A 21,286-nucleotide genomic window follows, 5' to 3' on the forward strand; every position below is an offset into this window, starting at 1 on the left:
CACAGCCCAGCATGACCCATTGCTGGGCGGTGTTGTTCTACAAAGGCATGCGGTTCAAAGTGAAAGAGTGGCGTCAGTGGTCAGCACTTTGACACGCTAACATTTGTGGAACAACACAGCCCAGCATGACCCATTGCTGGGCGGTGTTGTTCTACAAAGGCATGCGGTTCAAAGTGAAAGAGTGGCGTCAGTGGTCAGCACTTTGACACGCTAACATTTGTGGAACAACACAGCCCAGCATGACCCATTGCTGGGCGGTGTTGTTCTACAAAGGCATGCGGTTCAAAGTTTCTTGAATTAAACATGGTTCTACTCACCTTGGTACGCTCAACACAAACTTATGCCGTCCACTTCATTTTTCCTCATCAATCCTATGAATAAGTAAAAAACACAGACTAGTGAATAGTAAATTCACACAATGAAAGTCTACTGTACATCATTACAAAAAGGATTTTTGGAAGAAAAAGGGGGTATCAGAATAGCTCTTTGGCCCATCATACATGTAGCCGCAAGGAGCTTTCATCCGTTACCACACGCGCCCGCATACATGCCCGCGCATGTATGCCTACACAAAGCTCCTTGGTAGTACCCGGTCACGGGTGGGGAAGGCCAACAAAGAAAAAACAATAGTAAGAAAAACAACAAACTAATGGGAGGGGAAGACAGGGATACATGAAAAACATTTTAAAGAAAATAAAATAATACGACCGGGTTTATGGTGGAAGTCTGTCCGGATCCTCTTCTTCCCCCTGATAGGGCGTGGATGTCCTGGGAGGCTGGGGAGTATGTTGACTGGCCCTCGGTGCTGAAGATTGTGCGGCCGGTGGTGGAGGCATCTGGGGGGTGGGGTACATCCCTGTATATCCCTGGTACATCTGTGACTGACTGTACTGGGATGGGACTCGAGGAAGGGTACGATGCGTCCTTGTGGCTTGCGACGGCGGATATGGTGGATCACCAGCGTGTTGATGAGCTGGTACTGGGAGCTTTTCATAGATCATCTGCAGTGTGGTTGCCATGACCTGTTGGCTGGAAGCGGAGTGTCGATGACTATCCGACATGTTCTTATTACTTTCTGCCAAACATGTGGTGTTTTCCACAAGCTTGACTAAGGAATCGGACATAATGTTAAGTACGTTCCTATTCTCCCTATGATCTTCAAGTATGATCTGTAGTATTGTGGCCGTGCTGTCGGAAAGAGTCTTCTGCAGTTCATGTAGACTGTTGGACATTTTCTCCATTGTCCTCTCAATGTTGTCCAGTCTGCTTCCCACAACATTTGTGTATGTATCCTGGCGTGTCCCAATCTCTGATGCCAGGGTGTGAACCCTCTGAACATTTGAGGGATTCTGCCCTTCCTGGATGTCTGCCACCACATGCATTTGGGCAGCTGAAAAGAAAATTAGACAATATTATACACATTCATCATACATTTTTTTGAAGGCTCACAATTCAATTTACTCACGCAGGGATGTAGCAACTGGAGCGTCCTGCACTTCCACCTCGCCATCCTCTGACGACTCCTGTAGGAGGAGATCCGGCCTGAAGTACGAACCAATCCCCGAAGCTAGTCCGCTGCTGGTTCGTGGCACCACTGTTTGCAAAATAATTTTTTTGGAAAAGTTAATAAACTTTACACAACTGCTGCCCCCCCCCACAAAAAAAAACAAAAAACAAACCTTCTCCATCCTGTGATGCCGCTGCTCCAGGAGCTCCACTTGTCCTCGTTTCGGAAGACTTTTCAAGGGTCTGGCTGGATACATCTGCACGGCTGTCCTCAAACCCAAGAAAAGTTTCGTCAGTTAACCCTGTAGACTCAAACAGATCGGGTGATGGGTCCACAAGGGTTGTGTCTTGAGGCTCTTCAGTCACAGTCCCAGAGCTCCTGGAGAGAAGACGATCTGGTGATGGCCTGCGCGCAGGAGCTGTAGTTTGGCGCCCATCTTGTGGTGTGGTCGCCGACGGTGTCTGGCGCACAGGTGATAGTCTGTGCGCTGACGTCGTCTGGTGCACAGGTGACCAACTGCGCGATGACGAACTGTGGCGCACAGGTGACGATCTGTGTGCTCGCGATGCTTGCGGCGCAGTTGATGGTCCGCGCGCTGCTGCCGATGCCTGCTGCACAGGTGACGGTCCGTGCGCTGGCGATGTCCTGTGCGCAGGTGATGTCCTCTGGGCAGGTCTGTCTGAAAAAAAAAAAAGCACATTAGCACATACAAAAATTTTAAAGGGAAGTACAGCTCATGTGAAAGTATTCTTACCATCAGACCTCCTTTTGGACGGCTGGTCTCCCGCCTTCCTCCGTCTTCTGGGCGGTTCTTCCTCCTCGGGAAAGCCAGCAGGACGGCTGGAGTCCACACCTCCGCGAACTCCTTCGACCATGGCAGGGTTCATGCGCCTTCTAATAACGTCCTCCCAGGGTAGCCACTTCAGATTGAGAGCCGGGCCACCTCCCGTAGCTGTCTCATGTCGGCGCTGAATCCCCATCTTCTTCTTGGTCTGTCTGCGGCAATCACTGTACCGCTTCAAGCAATTTCTGGTGCTCCGGCGGTTTCCAGAAATTGCAGTTACTTGACTGGCGATGGATTCCCAGATGTTCCGCTTTACCTTAAATGCTGTTTTCTGTGCCCTTGGTCCATACAAAACGTCGTAGGACCTGTCGACGCAATCCACTAGGACACAGTTTTCCGCCTCAGTGTATCTGGGTCCACGCGGCTTTTTCTGTCCTGCATCTTCACCAGAGGCTTCCTCCTCCGACTGCTCCTCTGGCTGGCTTCTTGCCTTTAGGGATTAAAAAAAAAAAATATATATTTTTAAATAAGATCGGTATGTACCTGTGAGTGTCAGTATCCCTGGCATTGCACACCTATTACAGTAGGTGTGCATGGCATTGCACAAACTACAGTGGGTAAAGTTTGATGCTATTTGTGTCTGCAGGTGTGGTTAAGTACCTTTTTACTAGGCTTTTTCTTGGACTTCTCATGGGCCCTTGACGACCGCGGCTGGTCACTAGATGCCTGGTCGGTCGCATCCGCCTCCTGGGTTGGCTCCCACTCCTCATTGCTATGCAGGGATAGATCCGAGGGGGTGGGGGAAGGGGCGGATCGGGTCTGATTGTCCCTTGACATCTCTGTTATAAAAAAAAAATACATACATGTATAAATGGCTGCCCCTCACAAAATGGCTGCCCCTCACAAAATGGCTGCCCCTCACAAAATGTTGACCAGGCTGTCGACTCAACTTGCTCCAAATCACCCCAAAATGGCCAGAAAGCATCCCAGCACACTCAGGAGGCACCCCACAGCAAAATTAGGCGGGAAAACACATGTTTGAAAAACAATCAGCAGCACATGTCAACCTGGCTGTCGACTCAACTTGCTCCAAATCACCCCAAAATGGCCAGAAAGCATCCCAGCACACTCAGGAGGCACCACACAGCAAAATTAGGCGGGAAAACACATGTTTGAAAAACAATCAGCAGCACATGTCAACCTGGCTGTCGACTCAACTTGCTCCAAATCACCCCAAAATGGCCAGAAAGCATCCCAGCACACTCAGGAGGCACCCCACAGCAAAATTAGGCGGGAAAACACATGTTTGAAAAACAATCAGCAGCACATGTCAACCTGGCTGTCGACTCAACTTGCTCCAAATCACCCCAAAATGGCCAGAAAGCATCCCAGCACACTCAGGAGGCACCACACAGCAAAATTAGGCGGGAAAACACATGTTTGAAAAACAATCAGCAGCACATGTCAACCTGGCTGTCGACTCAACTTGCTCCAAATCACCCCAAAATGGCCAGAAAGCATCCCAGCACACTCAGGAGGCACCCCACAGCAAAATTAGGCGGGAAAACACATGTTTGAAAAACAATCAGCAGCACATGTCAACCTGGCTGTCGACTCAACTTGCTCCAAATCACCCCAAAATGGCCAGAAAGCATCCCAGCACACTCAGGAGGCACCACACAGCAAAATTAGGCGGGAAAACACATGTTTGAAAAACAATCAGCAGCACATGTCAACCTGACTGTCGACTCAACTTGCTCCAAATCACCCCAAAATGGCCAGAAAGCATCCCAGCACACTCAGGAGGCACCACACAGCAAAATTAGGCGGGAAAACACATGTTTGAAAAACAATCAGCAGCACATGTCAACCTGGCTGTCGACTCAACTTGCTCCAAATCACCCCAAAATGGCCAGAAAGCATCCCAGCACACTCAGGAGGCACCCCACAGCAAAATTAGGCGGGAAAACACATGTTTGAAAAACAATCAGCAGCACATGTCAACCTGGCTGTCGACTCAACTTGCTCCAAATCACCCCAAAATGGCCAGAAAGCATCCCAGCACACTCAGGAGGCACCACACAGCAAAATTAGGCGGGAAAACACATGTTTGAAAAACAATCAGCAGCACATGTCAACCTGGCTGTCGACTCAACTTGCTCCAAATCACCCCAAAATGGCCAGAAAGCATCCCAGCACACTCAGGAGGCACCCCACAGCAAAATTAGGCGGGAAAACACATGTTTGAAAAACAATCAGCAGCACATGTCAACCTGGCTGTCGACTCAACTTGCTCCAAATCACCCCAAAATGGCCAGAAAGCATCCCAGCACACTCAGGAGGCACCCCACAGCAAAATTAGGCGGGAAAACACATGTTTGAAAAACAATCAGCAGCACATGTCAACCTGGCTGTCGACTCAACTTGCTCCAAATCACCCCAAAATGGCCAGAAAGCATCCCAGCACACTCAGGAGGCACCCCACAGCAAAATTAGGCAGGAAAACACATGTTTGAAAAACAATCAGCAGCACATGTCAACCAGGCTGTCGACTAAACTTGCTCCAAACCACCCCAAAATGGCCAGAAAGCATCCCAGCACCCTCAGGAGGTACACCAATGCTAATAGAAGACCCAAAAAAGTAATTTAAAGAATAAAAAAAAAACGTGAAAAACTACCCCAAAACACAAGTCTCCCCCAAAAAATGCAGCAACACAAGCAAGGGGCTATACACATACCTGCACACATGCACAAACACCCCATGTACACCTCATGGCAACCCCCACTACACAAACACATACATGCAACACCAGACACACATGTGGTACTTACCTACAAATGTAGTAAAAGCTCCTAAAATGGCTCTGCTCCGGGGTAACAGGAATCCTCCTGACTGTCCTGGAATAAAGCCTGCTGGGGTGTCCAAACGATATCCACAGCAAACAACCAAATTGCTAGCTCTGCTCCTCCTCACACCTCTCTGCAGGTTCACAAAATGGCTGCAGAGCACATGCAGCAAACAAGCCCTAATAAAGGGCTGCTTTAGGCGGGAAGGCGAATTCAGTACGCCCACTACTCGCCGATTGGCCGTAATCCGCCTGCGGGAGGGGCGAATCAGTTTTTCATTGAATATTGAGAATTCAGGGTCCCGGCGACAGGGCTGCGGCTGGCGATAGCGGGCGAATTATACAGAGGCGGATCTAATGACGCGATTCGCCCGCTATTGCATATACCCCATAAAGTGTAATCAAAATAATAATTTGATTGATAAGAGATTGTTTTTTATTTTTTTTATCAGTATGTGATTCACAGGTTTAAACGACAACAAATTGCAATATTTGATTTGATATTTCATTAGTCATCAACTGTTTTGTTGTCTTCTGTGTCTTAGGTAATGGCTTGGTCTTTGTTTTGTTGTCTTATGTTATCTTGGGTATTGGCTTGGCATCTTTTTTTCTTTTCTGAATTATTTTTTTCAAATTTTTCATTTTCTTTATGCTTTTATTTTTCTAATCTATTGTCTTTTGCATCGTAACCTATTTAGTCAGATTTTTCTAAGACTTTTTGGTGGTCTTCATTTCAGTTTGTTTGATGGTAGGTATTGGTTTGGTCACTGGTTTGGTTTCTGCACTTTCAGCTTCATTGTTTTTATCTTCACTGTCTTTAGAATCAGACTTGTTATTGTGTTCAGAGTCTCCATCACCTTTACTGTTTTGTGGATTTTTGTTTATGGACTCTTTATTATTCTTCATAGTTTCTTTGATTTCAGGTGATCTGGATACTGGAGGAATCTCTGTGCTATCATCTCTCTTCTTCCCTACACTGTCTTTAGAATCAGACTTGCTATTGTGTTCAGAATCTCCATCACCTTTGCTGTTTTGTGGATTTTTGTCTATGGACTCTTTATTCTTCTTCATAGTTTCTTTGATTTGAGGTGATCTGGATATTGGAGGAATCTCTGTGCTATCATCTCTCTTCTTCCCTACACTGTCTTTAGAATCAGACTTGCTATTGTGTCCAGAATCTCCATCACCTTTGCTGTTTTGTGGATTTTTGTCTATGGACTCTTTATTATTCTTCATAGTTTCTTTGATTTGAGGTGATCTGGATACTGGAGGAATCTCTGTGCTATCATCTCTCTTCTTCCCTACACTGTCTTTAGAATCAGACTTGCTATTGTGTCCAGAATCTCCATCACCTTTGCTGTTTTGTGGATTTTTGTCTATGGACTCTTTATTATTCTTCATAGTTTCTTTGATTTGAGGTGATCTGGATACTGGAGGAATCTCTGTGCTATCATCTCTCTTCTTCCCTACACTGTCTTTAGAATCAGACTTGCTATTGTGTTCAGAGTCTCCATCACCTTTACTGTTTTGTGGATTTTTTTCTATGGACTCTTTATTCTTCTTCATAGTTTCTTTGATTTGAGGTGATCTGGATACTGGAGAAATCTCTGGGCTATCATCTCTCTTCTTCCCTACACTGTCTTTAGAATCAGACTTGCTATTGTGTTCAGAGTCTCCATCATCTTTACTGTTCTGTGGGCTTCTGTCTTTTTTGCAAGTGGTGTCAGCACAGCCACAACTACTGACATTAATAAAAGAAAATTGCATTTCTCTACCATTAGGACAGTTGAGATTAATAGTAATTTTTTCTGTTTTCTTCTCTTGACAGCAAGTACATTTGTACTCCATCGACTGAGACTCTGCAGAGTACCTGAAATGTAACAGTATGTATTAAATTAGTATATATTTATTTTAAAAGCAAAAAAAAGCGCCTTTTTCAAAGGCACATGCAAACTGCACGCAACGCAAATGTTCACATAGTTGAGTGACGTTTTGCAACTGAGCATGCACAAAAATTCCTAAAAACTGTTACATACACCAGAATGTACAATCAAGGGTGCTTTTGGGATCAACATGAACAGCATCAGATATGTTGTGGAAAAGTGATGGCCGTTCCTAAGCGGTTACTAGGTGAGATCTACTGTAGGTCAAATAATTTTCCCTATTTGCCTTTAATACCTGCATGTTAAATGATTCTACTATGTGGACATTATAGTGATATAGTTTAAATATAAAGAACAATAGGTCTGGATCAGACACAGTTGCATCTGCTATTGTAATTTTTTAAGGATTTGCTGCTGCAGTGATGTGCAAAAGCTATTTGCAGCCTTCGCCATGTGTACTTGCATGTGCCGTAATGTACAAGTCTTGAGAGGCCCTCTTTCAATGGCTATGGATGGTATAAATCTGCCGGCAAACAATCCACCATCAGTGCATCATCACTCTCACCATCAACACTTGTATCAGTTATGGCAAACGCAGTGCCTTCTTTCTCAACTCTGGCCAAACATGGCCTCTGTGCAGGGTTGGACTGGCCCACAGAGGTACAGGGAAACCCCCGGTGGGCCCGCCCCGCATCTCCTCCTCTACTGATCAGGTTTCAGGCTGTGTACTTGAATTACACATAATACATAGATATCTTTACACTGCAGAGGACTATTGTATATTTTCTACAGTGCATTGGTGTTATTAATCTGGTACAATATCAGTATTTGTGATATATACTTATCAAAGGGCCCAGACTATGCACTCGCTTAATGGTTATCTAAATCTCTGTGGAGACTGGCCAATCCCTTACACATGGGCCCCTAACACTGCATTCCCCCGGTGGGCCCTTCATGCCTCAGTCTAACACTGCCTCTGTGGCTGCTGTACTGCATCTGAGAATGCAGCCGCTTCCACTGACATGCCTGGGACACTACCGTAACAAGCCTGTTTTTGCATTCACTTCAGGCCATTTCCCAGTCACCACCCAGAAACACCCAAGGTTTTGCCTCACCAATCCTAATGCCAGTGATTCTGTATGCAACAGTGTACAGAGTCATACTGTACAGTCAGGCAAACGCATGCCACGTAGGAGTTTTCAGGAGTTTTCGCACATGCACAGCAGAAAATATTCACTCAAATTCACAAACATTAGCACTGTGTCCCCCTCTGAATCAGGCCCTATGTTAAGTAGTAATTTGGGCCTGATTCAGAGGTCTGCAACTTCTTGAGATGTTCTACTGAAAGTTCAGCAGATGTCACAAAAATCATGCAAAGTTTTTAGGCCTATAAACAAGACGAATACTTTGAACCATGGTATACTATATGTAAAACTAGCTGAATACCCGTGCTTCGCTACGGAATTTCAAGTATTTCTGTGCGTAAAAGCGTATGACTTTCAATTTGAAGGACTTCTTGGTAAACTAAAATACCACCCATCCCCCAGCAAGGCAACAGCCAGCAGCACCCAGAGGAAGCAGCCCAGAGACGGAGGAATCGCCCGCTGCAGGGAACCTCCCGGGATCACCCCCTCCCCAAGCCGGATGCAGCAGCCAGCCGTTACCCAGGAGCTGTGCCGCCATGACCCCCAGTGTCAGTGGCATGTACGGTGACAGTAGTAGTTATGGCAGCGGCGGTCATAGGGAGCAGCAACCCTAAAGCGATTTATCATCGCTGCTGCTGTGTAGCCGGAGATGGAGCCGCATTGCGCTGCTGCCGATCAGTTGGCGAAAAGCGAGTAGCGGAGCGGAGGGAGGATGTTAAACGTGGAGAGCCTTGACCGGTGAATCTGTGTGAGAGTCTGTTGACGTGGGTAAGTGTGGAAGCAGCAGCAGCAGGGCTGCCCTATCCCCCACCCCCAGGCCCTGCACACACTGCCGACTGCTGTCATTGTTTCATCACCCGAGCCGGGTGTAGCCTATGCGGAGCTATTCCCCCAGGGGTCATTGTGTAATGGGCCTCTGGGCTATATACTTGTCAGTTTGATTATTAGCTTATAGAGCCAGCATAATTTGACACTAATGTCTGTCATTTTGGATATTTAAATTTTCACCCCTCCCCGCACCCATGCTGATGGGGGCTGAACTTGGACTTAAACCACATTGGGAGTGTCACTATTCATCTCCGCAACCCTGAAAACTATGTTTTTTTATATGTCACCCCCTTCCCACCCCCACCCCTAGTGGTGCTAGGGGTGTGTTACCACCACAGTATTTGTTTCCAGATTGTAAATCATATGTGTACCAAGTTTGGTGTAAATTGCTCCAGGCATTCCAGAGTTATGCTGGAACATACACACATACATCTGTTTTTATATACAGTATATAGATATCAGCAACAAGTGACATATGTATTAATGTATTCACTCACATGGAGTAGCTTTCACAGCTTCCTTTACAGTATGACATGACAACAGGCTTGAGAGATTTGCAGTCATTTTGAAGGATGATGTCTTCCGTCTTTACCACTTGACAGCTCTTTATATTGCGTACACCTTTAAGTAATGGCCATGAAAAGTTTTAGTTAGTGTTTTTTTTTAAATGATCATACTAAATCTTTCTCTAACGTTTGTCACCAACTTCTACATTGAAGGATATCCATTATTTAAACATCATTTTAGTGCATTGGCATACCTCCCAACATGACCCTCTCCAGGAGGGACATAATGCTCTGCTCCTGGACTTCCCTCTTAATTGCCATCACCAGTACTGAAACACCTTTCTTATCCATTAACCTGTTCAACACAGGTACCAGCAATCATAGAGAAAGGAAAAAGTCTAGAAGCAGAGCATTGTGTCCCTCCTGGAGAGGGTCATGTTGGGAGGTATGCATTGGCCATTGGGTTGGTGTTTCATTAAGAACAGAGACCCCTACAGGCTACTATAGGCACTGCACCACATAAACTAAATTATTACAGATTTTTTTGCAAAGTGTTTTTTCTCAGTAATGGGAGTGACTTCATTTTTATCAACAGACAAAGCTCTACACCATAATCATTTAAATATTCATAAAAGATAATGTTAATGTTAATTAGACGAGGAGACTAGCTTTGCGGTGTAATACTTACAAGTTAAGCAGCATCCTTTGGAATCTTTTTGAATGGTTCCCTGGAAATTAGTAGAGACAATTATTAGTATGCTGTGTTTTTACAACTTGTTTATAGGGTATCTGAAAGTGTTCTCTGGAAAACAACATTAAAAGGACTAGTAGACCCATAAAACCTTTAGAGTATGAATGAGGCAAATGAGCTGCTACTCAGAATGCTTAACAAAATAGTATCTTATACATATTTATACATAGGTGTGTGTCACACCTGGGTGAGGTCTGTGACTTTGAGCCAATGAGTTTAGCAGACCTAGGGCCTAATTCAGCTTGAGTTGTAGTTTTGTGAAAAATTGCAAAACTATAACTCACTTCTCTAACATGAGGGGGGCCGCCCAGAACAGGGCAAGTCCTCCCTGCATACTGGGTCCTGCCCCCCACTAACATGCGAGCGCATTGCTATACAGCGATGCACTGGCATGATTAGGGTTGACCCTTGCCTATGCAGGCTAGGTGCAAAGGCAGTCACAGGGCATCCATCTGTTGGGCCGCAACCACTGCATGTGACGTCACGCAAGCCACCACACCCAGTCCCGCAAATAGTCTGGACAAGCCCCCCGAAACAGTGCATCAATACCCACAAAACACGGCATCGACGCCCCATCTCCGCCCCCCACCAGCATTTAAGCTGTGATTGCGTGTGAATGCAGTTTAAGACCTAATGTCAATATCTTTTTAATCCCAAGTACTATATACCTTTTGAAATACACATAAAACACTTTATTATATTTAATGATACTGATGTGTGTCAATACACTTGCTTATATTATGAAGAATGCTAAAATACTTAGCAGGTACAAATAAGCCAATCCATATAAAATTTTAAAATAATCACTATAAATATTCTTCAGCATACTGGACAGTTTAAGAAGGAAATGCTGCTTGAATACTTGCTGAAACTTTAAAAAAGTTAGGGGAAAATTTACTAAGGCTTGGAGAGATTACAAATGGAGAGAGATAAAGTACTAACCAATCAGCTTCTAACTGTCATTTTACAGGCTGTGTTTGAAAAAATGACAGGAACCGATTGCTTGGTACTTTATCTCTCAACTTTATCTCTCCAAGCTTTGATAAATCTCCCCCTGAATTATATCTATAAGAAATTGAACATTGATTGGATGAATGTTTACTGACTATTTGGGAAAATGAAAGGTGATTGGACAAATGTATAAACTGAATGTTCAGCTAATATACAGTGTAAGAAATTGTGATTTTATATTTGGCTACTCACTGTTACACAGTCATCAAGGTTTATTTTTGGACATGACATTTTAGATGCCATAGACAACAGCTTGCCCTTCTTTCTTATGCATTCATACTGAGTACAGTTTTCTCCAGGAGGGGACCATCTACCTTCAGGCTGTAAGGAATAAAACATATTAGTCAGTAACAGTTCTCAGTGCTTAAGAATATCATTGACTGATATCCAATGTAGTCACCTTGAGTAGATAAGTGGAGTTATCAGGGAGGTCCATGATACAATGAGTCTGTACGCATGTTCCACAGCATTTCCCTTTGACTTCTTCATACACAAAGCCCTGAAGAGGACAGCAAGAAAAGAGTTACTTTTACTTGTAATGTTCTTAGATAAGAACAGTTAACCACATGTGATACCAATATGACGATTCCCACTATCCATTGCTCTCCTAGGGTTTTACCTGTGCACAGTTCATATCACAGGGAGTGGAGATGCAGGAAATAGAGGGTACCCCTGATGTGTTCATCATTGAGCCATCACATTTGCATATTTCACAAGTATTGGAGGAAGGAACAGTGACACCAGGCTAGAAAAATAAAATATCTAAATATTAATATTCTATACAACATAGACCAAGGATTGATCATTGATATATCTTACAATACATGGTTGCGACAAAATTCAGATCACAAACTAAACAACAATGTGACTAGTTTTATTGAAAGTGCAAGAGAAAGATTGTCTTTTGAAGAATATCATTCCCTGAATGAGCGGGAGATAAAAGGGTGTAGAAGATGCATTTTTGGGAGTATTCACTGCTGTGCAGAGAGACCCCAACCTCATGAGAGTCCTTGAAGTTTGTATTGGCCCAGAGCTGGAGGATTTCAGGTCTCATTCTTCACATTTAGCTGATCATTCATTTTGGAGAAAGTTTGGTTCGATAGTGATAGAGTGATGAATTTTGATGAGATGTTTACAGGTTTTCACAAAGCACTGGTGGAGATATGTCTGTCTGTATGGCCACATCTAGGCAGTTATTTCCCAAATGGGGAGACTCAGTGTGCCTTGATGAATGCTATGTGGATCAGTATCAAAATATAAGAACACTTAAATAAATAGATCATCAGAGAGTTCAGAATGCATTTATTATTTGTTACCGTACCTGATATTCAGTTCCATTATGTACACACACTGTTTTGGACTCTGTGGAGAGAGATAAATATGATGTATATAATGGTGCTTCAAGATGACATTTAGATAATCTGTGGTAATTGCATGAAATGACTAGACTGAGATACATACCGCACGTGTAGACAGGGCAGCAATGTCCGTTACTCATATCTGGCACAGCTTCATAGCCAGGCTCACAGTCTATTTTAATGTTGGAACACAGACTCATGTTGCAAACTGTATTTAAGTAAAATAAAAAAAGGATCAACCTTTATTCACTTAGTAACATGATAGTGAGATACTGTACAGAAACTGGGAACTGATGCATACATAGATGGCTTGAGGTTTACATGCAAGGACTGACTGGCAACTTTTGGCCCAGGGGAGCAAACAATAGTAAGTGGCCCAAGCTGTGATAAAGCAGTGATAAATAGAAGGTGATAATGCACCAGCCAATCAGCTCCTAACTGTCAATTTAAATATTGGTATTGATTGGCTGGTGCGTTATCACCTTGCACTTATCACTTCTGTATCACTTCTCCAGGCTTGATACATCTGCCCCATAGTTCAATTACATCAGGCATGGTACCAAAGGATTGGCGCATAGATGAGGTAGTGCCTTTATTTAAAAAGGGAACTAAAAATAATCCTGGTAACTATAGACCAGTTAGTTTTACCTCTATACTGGGTAAAATATTGGAAGGTATTTTGAGGGATAGTATAGAGGATTATCTGCAGGTCAATAAGATTATTAGCAAAAGTCAGCATGGGTTTGTAAGGGGCAGATCATGTCTAACTAACTTAATTAGCTTCTACGAGGAAGTAAGCGAGAATCTTGACCAGGGAAAATCAGTGGATGTGGTGTATTTAGATTTTGCAAAAGCCTTCAATACAGTGCCTCTCAGAGACTGATTATCAAATTAAGGGAACTTGGCCTAGGATATACTATTTGTACATGGATAGGTAATTGGCTGGATAACAGAGTACAACGAGTAGTGGTCAACGGGATGTTCTCCAGCTGGGCACCAGTAGTCAGCGGAATACCTCAAGGGTTCGTATTTGGCCCGCTACTGTTCAATATATTTATCAATGATCTAGGAATAGGCCTCGAAAGTACACTGTCAATTTTTGAGATGATACCAAACTGTGCAAGGTAATTAAGTCAGAAAGCAATGTGGAGTCTCTACAGAATTACTTATTTAAACTTGAAACCTGGGCGTCTAAATGGGGAATGAGGTTTAATATCCAAGCATAGTCTTACAGATGGGTGCAAAAAATTATATAACAAGTATATAATAAACAGGCGCCGAAATGAGTGGTTCTTCCTAGCTGCTGTAAAATGGCGTTACGCGTTTGTTAAAGCTGCCTGGAGCGGCGAAACGCGTAAGGTAACACTGCTCCTGACCATTAGACGTTATTTAAGACAGCTCCATCTGGCTCTAAGCCCAGGACAACCTATCTTTATGCCATATGTGAACCAGGATCCCGACTCCAGCTTGGTCTAACAAGGAATTTTTCCCAGGATTCATGTAAAAACGGAACACAGTGTGCTGGACATTAAGGTGTCAATTTAAACGGACTGTGAACCAGAATCCATTCCACAGGTAAAGACTAGAGATGAGCGCCTGAAATTTTTCGGGTTTTGTGTTTTGGTTTTGGGTTCGGTTCCGCGGCCGTGTTTTGGGTTCGAACGCGTTTTGGCAAAACCTCACCGAATTATTTTTGTCGGATTCGGGTGTGTTTTGGATTCGGGTGTTTTTTTCCAAAAACACTAAAAAACAGCTTAAATCATAGAATTTGGGGGTCATTTTGATCCCAAAGTATTATTAACCTCAAAAACCATAATTTACACTCATTTTCAGTCTATTCTGAATACCTCACACCTCACAATATTATTTTTAGTCCTAAAATTTGCACCGAGGTCGCTGTGTGAGTAAGATAAGCGACCCTAGTGGCCGACACAAACACCGGGCCCATCTAGGAGTGGCACTGCAGTGTCACGCAGGATGTCCCTTCCAAAAAACCCTCCCCAAACAGCACATGACGCAAAGAAAAAAAGAGGCGCAATGAGGTAGCTGTGTGAGTAACATTAGCGACCCTAGTGGCCAACACAAACACCGGGCCCATCTAGGAGTGGCACTGCAGTGTCACGCAGGATGGCCCTTCCAAAAAACCCTCCCCAAACAGCACATGACGCAAAGAAAAAAAGAGGCGCAATGAGGTAGCTGTGTGAGTAAGATTAGCGACCCTAGTGGCCGACACAAACACCGGGCCCATCTAGGAGTGGCACTGCAGTGTCACGCAGGATGGCCCTTCCAAAAAACCCTCCCCAAACAGCACATGACGCAAAGAAAAAAAGAGGCGCAATGAGGTAGCTGACTGTGTGAGTAAGATTAGCGACCCTAGTGGCCGACACAAACACCGGGCCCATCTAGGAGTGGCACTGCAGTGTCACGCAGGATGTCCCTTCCAAAAAACCCTCCCCAAACAGCACATGACGCAAAGAAAAAAAGAGGCGCAATGAGGTAGCTGTGTGAGTAAGATTAGCGACCCTAGTGGCCGACACAAACACCGGGCACATCTAGGAGTGGCACTGCAGTGTCACGCAGGATGTCCCTTCCAAAAAACCCTCCCCAAACAGCACATGACGCAAAGAAAAAAAGAGGCGCAATGAGGTAGCTGTGTGAGTAAGATTAGCGACCCTAGTGGCCGACACAAACACCGGGCCCATCTAGGAGTGGCACTGCAGTGTCACGCAGGATGTCCGTTCCAAAAAACCCTCCCCAATCAGCACATGATGCAAAGAAAAAGAAAAGAAAAAAGAGGTGCAAGATGGAATTATCCTTGGGCCCTCCCACCCACCCTTATGTTGTATAAACAAAACAGGACATGCACACTTTAACCAACCCATCATTTCAGTGACAGGGTCTGCCACACGACTGTGACTGATATGACGGGTTGGTTTGGACCCCCCCCAAAAAAGAAGCAATTAATCTCTCCTTGCACAAACTGGCTCTACAGAGGCAAGATGTCCACCTCATCTTCACCCTCCGATATATCACCGTGTACATCCCCCTCCTCACAGATTATCAATTCGTCCCCACTGGAATCCACCATCTCAGCTCCCTGTGTACTTTGTGGAGGCAATTGCTGCTGGTCAATGTCTCCGCGGAGGAATTGATTATAATTCATTTTAATGAACATCATCTTCTCCACATTTTCTGGATGTAACCTCGTACGCCGATTGCTGACAAGGTGAGCGGCGGCACTAAACACTCTTTCGGAGTACACACTTGTGGGAGGGCAACTTAGGTAGAATAAAGCCAGTTTGTGCAAGGGCCTCCAAATTGCCTCTTTTTCCTGCCAGTATAAGTACGGACTGTGTGATGTGCCTACTTGGATGCGGTCACTCATATAATCCTCCACCATTCTATCAATGTTGAGAGAATCATATGCAGTGACAGTAGACGACATGTCCGTAATCGTTGTCAGGTCCTTCAGTCCGGACCAGATGTCAGCATCAGCAGTCGCTCCAGACTGCCCTGCATCACCGCCAGCGGGTGGGCTCGGAATTCTGAGCCTTTTCCTCGCACCCCCAGTTGCGGGAGAATGTGAAGGAGGAGATGTTGACAGGTCGCGTTCCGCTTGACTTGACAATTTTGTCACCAGCAGGTCTTTCAACCCCAGCAGACCTGTGTCTGCCGGAAAGAGAGATCCAAGGTAGGCTTTAAATCTAGGATCGAGCACGGTGGCCAAAATGTAGTGCTCTGATTTCAACAGATTGACCACCCGTGAATCCTTGTTAAGCGAATTAAGGGCTGCATCCACAAGTCCCACATGCCTAGCGGAATCGCTCCCTTTTAGCTCCTTCTTCAATGCCTCCAGCTTCTTCTGCAAAAGCCTGATGAGGGGAATGACCTGACTCAGGCTGGCAGTGTCTGAACTGACTTCACGTGTGGCAAGTTCAAAGGGCATCAGAACCTTGCACAACGTTGAAATCATTCTCCACTGCACTTGAGACAGGTGCATTCCATCTCCTATATCGTGCTCAATTGTATAGGCTTGAATGGCCTTTTGCTGCTCCTCCAACCTCTGAAGCATATAGAGGGTTGAATTCCACCTCGTTACCACTTCTTGCTTCAGATGATGGCAGGGCAGGTTCAGTAGTTTTTGGTGGTGCTCCAGTCTTCTGTACGTGGTGCCTGTACGCCGAAAGTGTCCCGCAATTTTTCTGGCCACCGACAGCATCTCTTGCACGCCCCTGTCGTTTTTTAAAAAATTCTGCACCACCAAATTCAAGGTATGTGCAAAACATGGGACGTGCTGGAATTTGCCCATATTTAATGCACACACAATATTGCTGGCGTTGTCCGATGCCACAAATCCACAGGAGAGTCCAATTGGGGTAAGCCATTCCGCGATGATCTTCCTCAGTTGCCGTAAGAGGTTTTCAGCTGTGTGCGTATTCTGGAAAGCGGTGATACAAAGCGTAGCCTGCCTAGGAAAGAGTTGGCGTTTGCGAGATGCTGCTACTGGTGCCGCCGCTGCTGTTCTTGCGGCGGGAGTCCATACATCTACCCAGTGGGCTGTCACAGTCATATAGTCCTGACCCTGCCCTGCTCCACTTGTCCACATGTCCGTGGTTAAGTGGACATTGGGTACAACTGCATTTTTTAGGAGACTGGTGAGTCTTTTTCTGACGTCCGTGTACATTCTCGGTATCGCCTGCCTAGAGAAGTGGAACCTAGATGGTATTTGGTAACGGGGGCACACTGCCTCAATAAATTGTCTAGTTCCCTGTGAACTAACGGCGGATACCGGACGCACGTCTAACACCAACATAGTTGTCAAGGACTCAGTTATCCGCTTTGCAGTAGGATGACTGCTGTGATATTTCATCTTCCTCGCAAAGGACTGTTGAACAGTCAATTGCTTACTGGAAGTAGTACAAGTGGGCTTACGACTTCCCCTCTGGGATGACCATCGACTCCCAGCGGCAACAACAGCAGCGCCAGCAGCAGTAGGCGTTACACGCAAGGATGCATCGGAGGAATCCCAGGCAGGAGAGGACTCGTCAGACTTGCCAGTGACATGGCCTGCAGGACTATTGGCATTCCTGGGGAAGGAGGAAATTGACACTGAGGGAGTTGGTGGGGTGGTTTGCGTGAGCTTGGTTACAAGAGGAAGGGATTTACTGGTCAGTGGACTGCTTCCGCTGTCACCCAAAGTTTTTGAACTTGTCACTGACTTATTATGAATGCGCTGCAGGTGACGTATAAGGGAGGATGTTCCGAGGTGGTTAACGTCCTTACCCCTACTTATTACAGCTTGACAAAGGGAACACACGGCTTGACACCTGTTGTCCGCATTTCTGGTGAAATACCTCCACACCGAAGAGCTGATTTTTTTGGTATTTTCACCTGGCATGTCAACGGCCATATTCCTCCCACGGACAACAGGTGTCTCCCCGGGTGCCTGACTTAAACAAACCACCTCACCATCAGAATCCTCCTGGTCAATTTCCTCCCCAGCGCCAGCAACACCCATATCCTCCTCATCCTGGTGTACTTCAACACTGACATCTTCAATCTGACTATCAGGAACTGGACTGCGGGTGCTCCTTCCAGCACTTGCAGGGGGCGTGCAAATGGTGGAAGGCGCATGCTCTTCACGTCCAGTGTTGGGAAGGTCAGGCATCGCAACCGACACAATTGGACTCTCCTTGTGGATTTGGGATTTCAAAGAACGCACAGTTCTTTGCGGTGCTTTTGCCAGCTTGAGTCTTTTCATTTTTCTAGCGAGAGGCTGAGTGCTTCCATCCTCATGTGAAGCTGAACCACTAGCCATGAACATAGGCCAGGGCCTCAGCCGTTCCTTGCCACTCCGTGTGGTAAATGGCATATTGGCAAGTTTACGCTTCTCCTCCGACAATTTTATTTTAGGTTTTGGAGTCCTTTTTTTACTGATATTTGGTGTTTTGGTTTTGACATGCTCTGTACTATGCCATTGGGCATCGGCCTTGGCAGACGACGTTGCTGGCATTTCATCGTCTCGGCCATGACTAGTGGCAGCAGCTTCAGCACGAGGTGGAAGTGGATCTTGATCTTTCCCTAATTTTGGAACCTCAACATTTTTGTTCTCCATATTTTAATAGGCACAACTAAAAGGCACCTCAGGTAAACAATGGAGATGGATGGATTGGATACTAGTATACAATTATGGACGGGCTGCCGAGTGCCGACACAGAGGTAGCCACAGCCGTGAACTACCGCACTGTACTGTGTCTGCTGCTAATATATAGACTGGTTGATAAAGAGATAGTATACTCGTAACTAGTATGTATGTATAAAGAAAGAAAAAAAAACCACGGTTAGGTGGTATATACAATTATGGACGGGCTGCCGAGTGCCGACACAGAGGTAGCCACAGCCGTGAACTACCGCACTGTACTGTGTCTGCTGCTAATATATAGACTGGTTGATAAAGAGATAGTATACTCGTAACTAGTATGTATGTATAAAGAAAGAAAAAAAAACCACGGTTAGGTGGTATATACAATTATGGACGGGCTGCCGAGTGCCGACACAGAGGTAGCCACAGCCGTGAACTACCGCACTGTACTGTGTCTGCTGCTAATATATAGACTGGTTGATAAAGAGATAGTATACTCGTAACTAGTATGTATGTATAAAGAAAGAAAAAAAAACCACGGTTAGGTGGTATATACAATTATGGACGGGCTGCCGAGTGCCGACACAGAGGTAGCCACAGCCGTGAACTACCGCACTGTACTGTGTCTGCTGCTAATATATAGACTGGTTGATAAAGAGATAGTATACTCGTAACTAGTATGTATGTATAAAGAAAGAAAAAAAAACCACGGTTAGGTCACTGGTATATACAATTATGGACGGGCTGCCGAGTGCCGACACAGAGGTAGCCACAGCCGTGAACTACCGCACTGTACTGTGTCTGCTGCTAATATATAGACTGGTTGATAAAGAGATAGTATACTCGTAACCAGTATGTATGTATAAAGAAAGAAAAAAAAACCACGGTTAGGTCACTGGTATATACAATTATGGACGGGCTGCCGAGTGCCGACACAGAGGTAGCCACAGCCGTGAACTACCGCACTGTACTGTGTCTGCTGCTAATATATAGACTGGTTGATAAAGAGATAGTATACTCGTAACTAGTATGTATGTATAAAGAAAGAAAAAAAAACCACGGTTAGGTCACTGGTATATACAATTATGGACGGGCTGCCGAGTGCCGACACAGAGGTAGCCACAGCCGTGAACTACCGCACTGTACTGTGTCTGCTGCTAATATATAGACTGGTTGATAAAGAGATAGTATACTCGTAACTAGTATGTATGTATAAAGAAAGAAAAAAAAACCACGGTTAGGTGGTATATACAATTATGGACGGGCTGCCGAGTGCCGACACAGAGGTAGCCACAGCCGTGAACTACCGCACTGTACTGTGTCTGCTGCTAATATATAGACTGGTTGATAAAGAGATAGTATACTCGTAACTAGTATGTATGTATAAAGAAAGAAAAAAAAACCACGGTTAGGTGGTATATACAATTATGGACGGGCTGCCGAGTGCCGACACAGAGGTAGCCACAGCCGTGAACTACCGCACTGTACTGTGTCTGCTGCTAATATATAGACTGGTTGATAAAGAGATAGTATACTCGTAACTAGTATGTATGTATAAAGAAAGAAAAAAAAACCACGGTTAGGTCACTGGTATATACAATTATGGACGGGCTGCCGAGTGCCGACACAGAGGTAGCCACAGCCGTGAACTACCGCACTGTACTGTGTCTGCTGCTAATATATAGACTGGTTGATAAAGAGATAGTATACTCGTAACTAGTATGTATGTATAAAGAAAGAAAAAAAAACCACGGTTAGGTCACTGGTATATACAATTATGGACGGGCTGCCGAGTGCCGACACAGAGGTAGCCACAGCCGTGAACTACCGCACTGTACTGTGTCTGCTGCTAATATATAGACTGGTTGATAAAGAGATAGTATACTCGTAACTAGTATGTATGTATAAAGAAAGAAAAAAAAACCACGGTTAGGTCACTGGTATATACAATTATGGACGGGCTGCCGAGTGCCGACACAGAGGTAGCCACAGCCGTGAACTACCGCACTGTACTGTGTCTGCTGCTAATATATAGACTGGTTGATAAAGAGATAGTATACTCGTAACTAGTATGTATGTATAAAGAAAGAAAAAAAAACCACGGTTAGGTCACTGGTATATACAATTATGGACGGGCTGCCGAGTGCCGACACAGAGGTAGCCACAGCCGTGAACTACCGCACTGTACTGTGTCTGCTGCTAATATATAGACTGGTTGATAAAGAGATAGTATACTCGTAACTAGTATGTATGTATAAAGAAAGAAAAAAAAACCACGGTTAGGTCACTGGTATATACAATTATGGACGGGCTGCCGAGTGCCGACACAGAGGTAGCCACAGCCGTGAACTACCGCACTGTACTGTGTCTGCTGCTAATATATAGACTGGTTGATAAAGAGATAGTATACTCGTAACTAGTATGTATGTATAAAGAAAGAAAAAAAAACCACGGTTAGGTCACTGGTATATACAATTATGGACGGGCTGCCGAGTGCCGACACAGAGGTAGCCACAGCCGTGAAC

General features: G+C 44.9%; 2 protein-coding genes across 3 annotated transcripts in view; both read right to left on the reverse strand.

The window, feature by feature from the left end:
- Window positions 1-323: 323 nt before the first annotated feature.
- On the reverse strand, window positions 324-5,275 carry LOC134969043 (serine/arginine repetitive matrix protein 1-like). Of its 2 annotated transcripts, none has more exons than XM_063944751.1 (6): window positions 5,124-5,275; window positions 2,952-3,130; window positions 2,262-2,781; window positions 1,680-2,186; window positions 1,466-1,594; window positions 324-1,390 (listed from the first exon to the last, which is right to left on the reverse strand). In XM_063944751.1, exons 2-6 carry the CDS (start codon window positions 3,126-3,128, stop codon window positions 714-716), a joined length of 2,010 nt encoding a protein of 669 aa, XP_063800821.1. In that variant the 5' UTR covers window positions 3,129-3,130; window positions 5,124-5,275; the 3' UTR covers window positions 324-713. The 2 variants fall into 2 exon arrangements, with proteins under 2 accessions (XP_063800821.1, XP_063800822.1); XM_063944752.1 differs by lacking the exon at window positions 5,124-5,275 and adding an exon at window positions 5,093-5,117.
- Window positions 5,276-5,830: 555 nt separating this feature from the next.
- Window positions 5,831-21,286, reverse strand: part of LOC134968653 (mucin-5AC-like) — a 104,264-nt gene continuing 88,808 nt past the window's right edge. The window contains 8 exon segments of the mRNA XM_063944177.1: window positions 5,831-7,007; window positions 9,491-9,614; window positions 10,188-10,227; window positions 11,454-11,582; window positions 11,662-11,760; window positions 11,881-12,006; window positions 12,583-12,623; window positions 12,723-12,827. Of these exon segments, the coding sequence (XP_063800247.1) occupies window positions 5,846-7,007; window positions 9,491-9,614; window positions 10,188-10,227; window positions 11,454-11,582; window positions 11,662-11,760; window positions 11,881-12,006; window positions 12,583-12,623; window positions 12,723-12,827 (1,826 nt within the window). The 3' untranslated portion in view covers window positions 5,831-5,845.

Source organism: Pseudophryne corroboree, chromosome 11, assembly GCF_028390025.1.
Source record: "Pseudophryne corroboree isolate aPseCor3 chromosome 11, aPseCor3.hap2, whole genome shotgun sequence".
Lineage (NCBI taxonomy): Eukaryota > Metazoa > Chordata > Amphibia > Anura > Myobatrachidae > Pseudophryne > Pseudophryne corroboree.

Excerpts from the sequence above, each read along its gene's own strand:
- LOC134969043 (XM_063944751.1), bottom strand. The coding sequence starts at position 3,128 with ATGTCAAGGGACAATCAGACCCGATCCGCCCCTTCCCCCACCCCCTCG. Across the intron at positions 2,782-2,951 it reads AGAAAAAGCCTAGTAAAAAG|GCAAGAAGCCAGCCAGAGGA; the intron begins GTACTTAACCAC and ends TAATCCCTAAAG. Across the intron at positions 2,187-2,261 it reads GTCCAAAAGGAGGTCTGATG|ACAGACCTGCCCAGAGGACA; the intron begins GTAAGAATACTT and ends TTTTTTTTTCAG.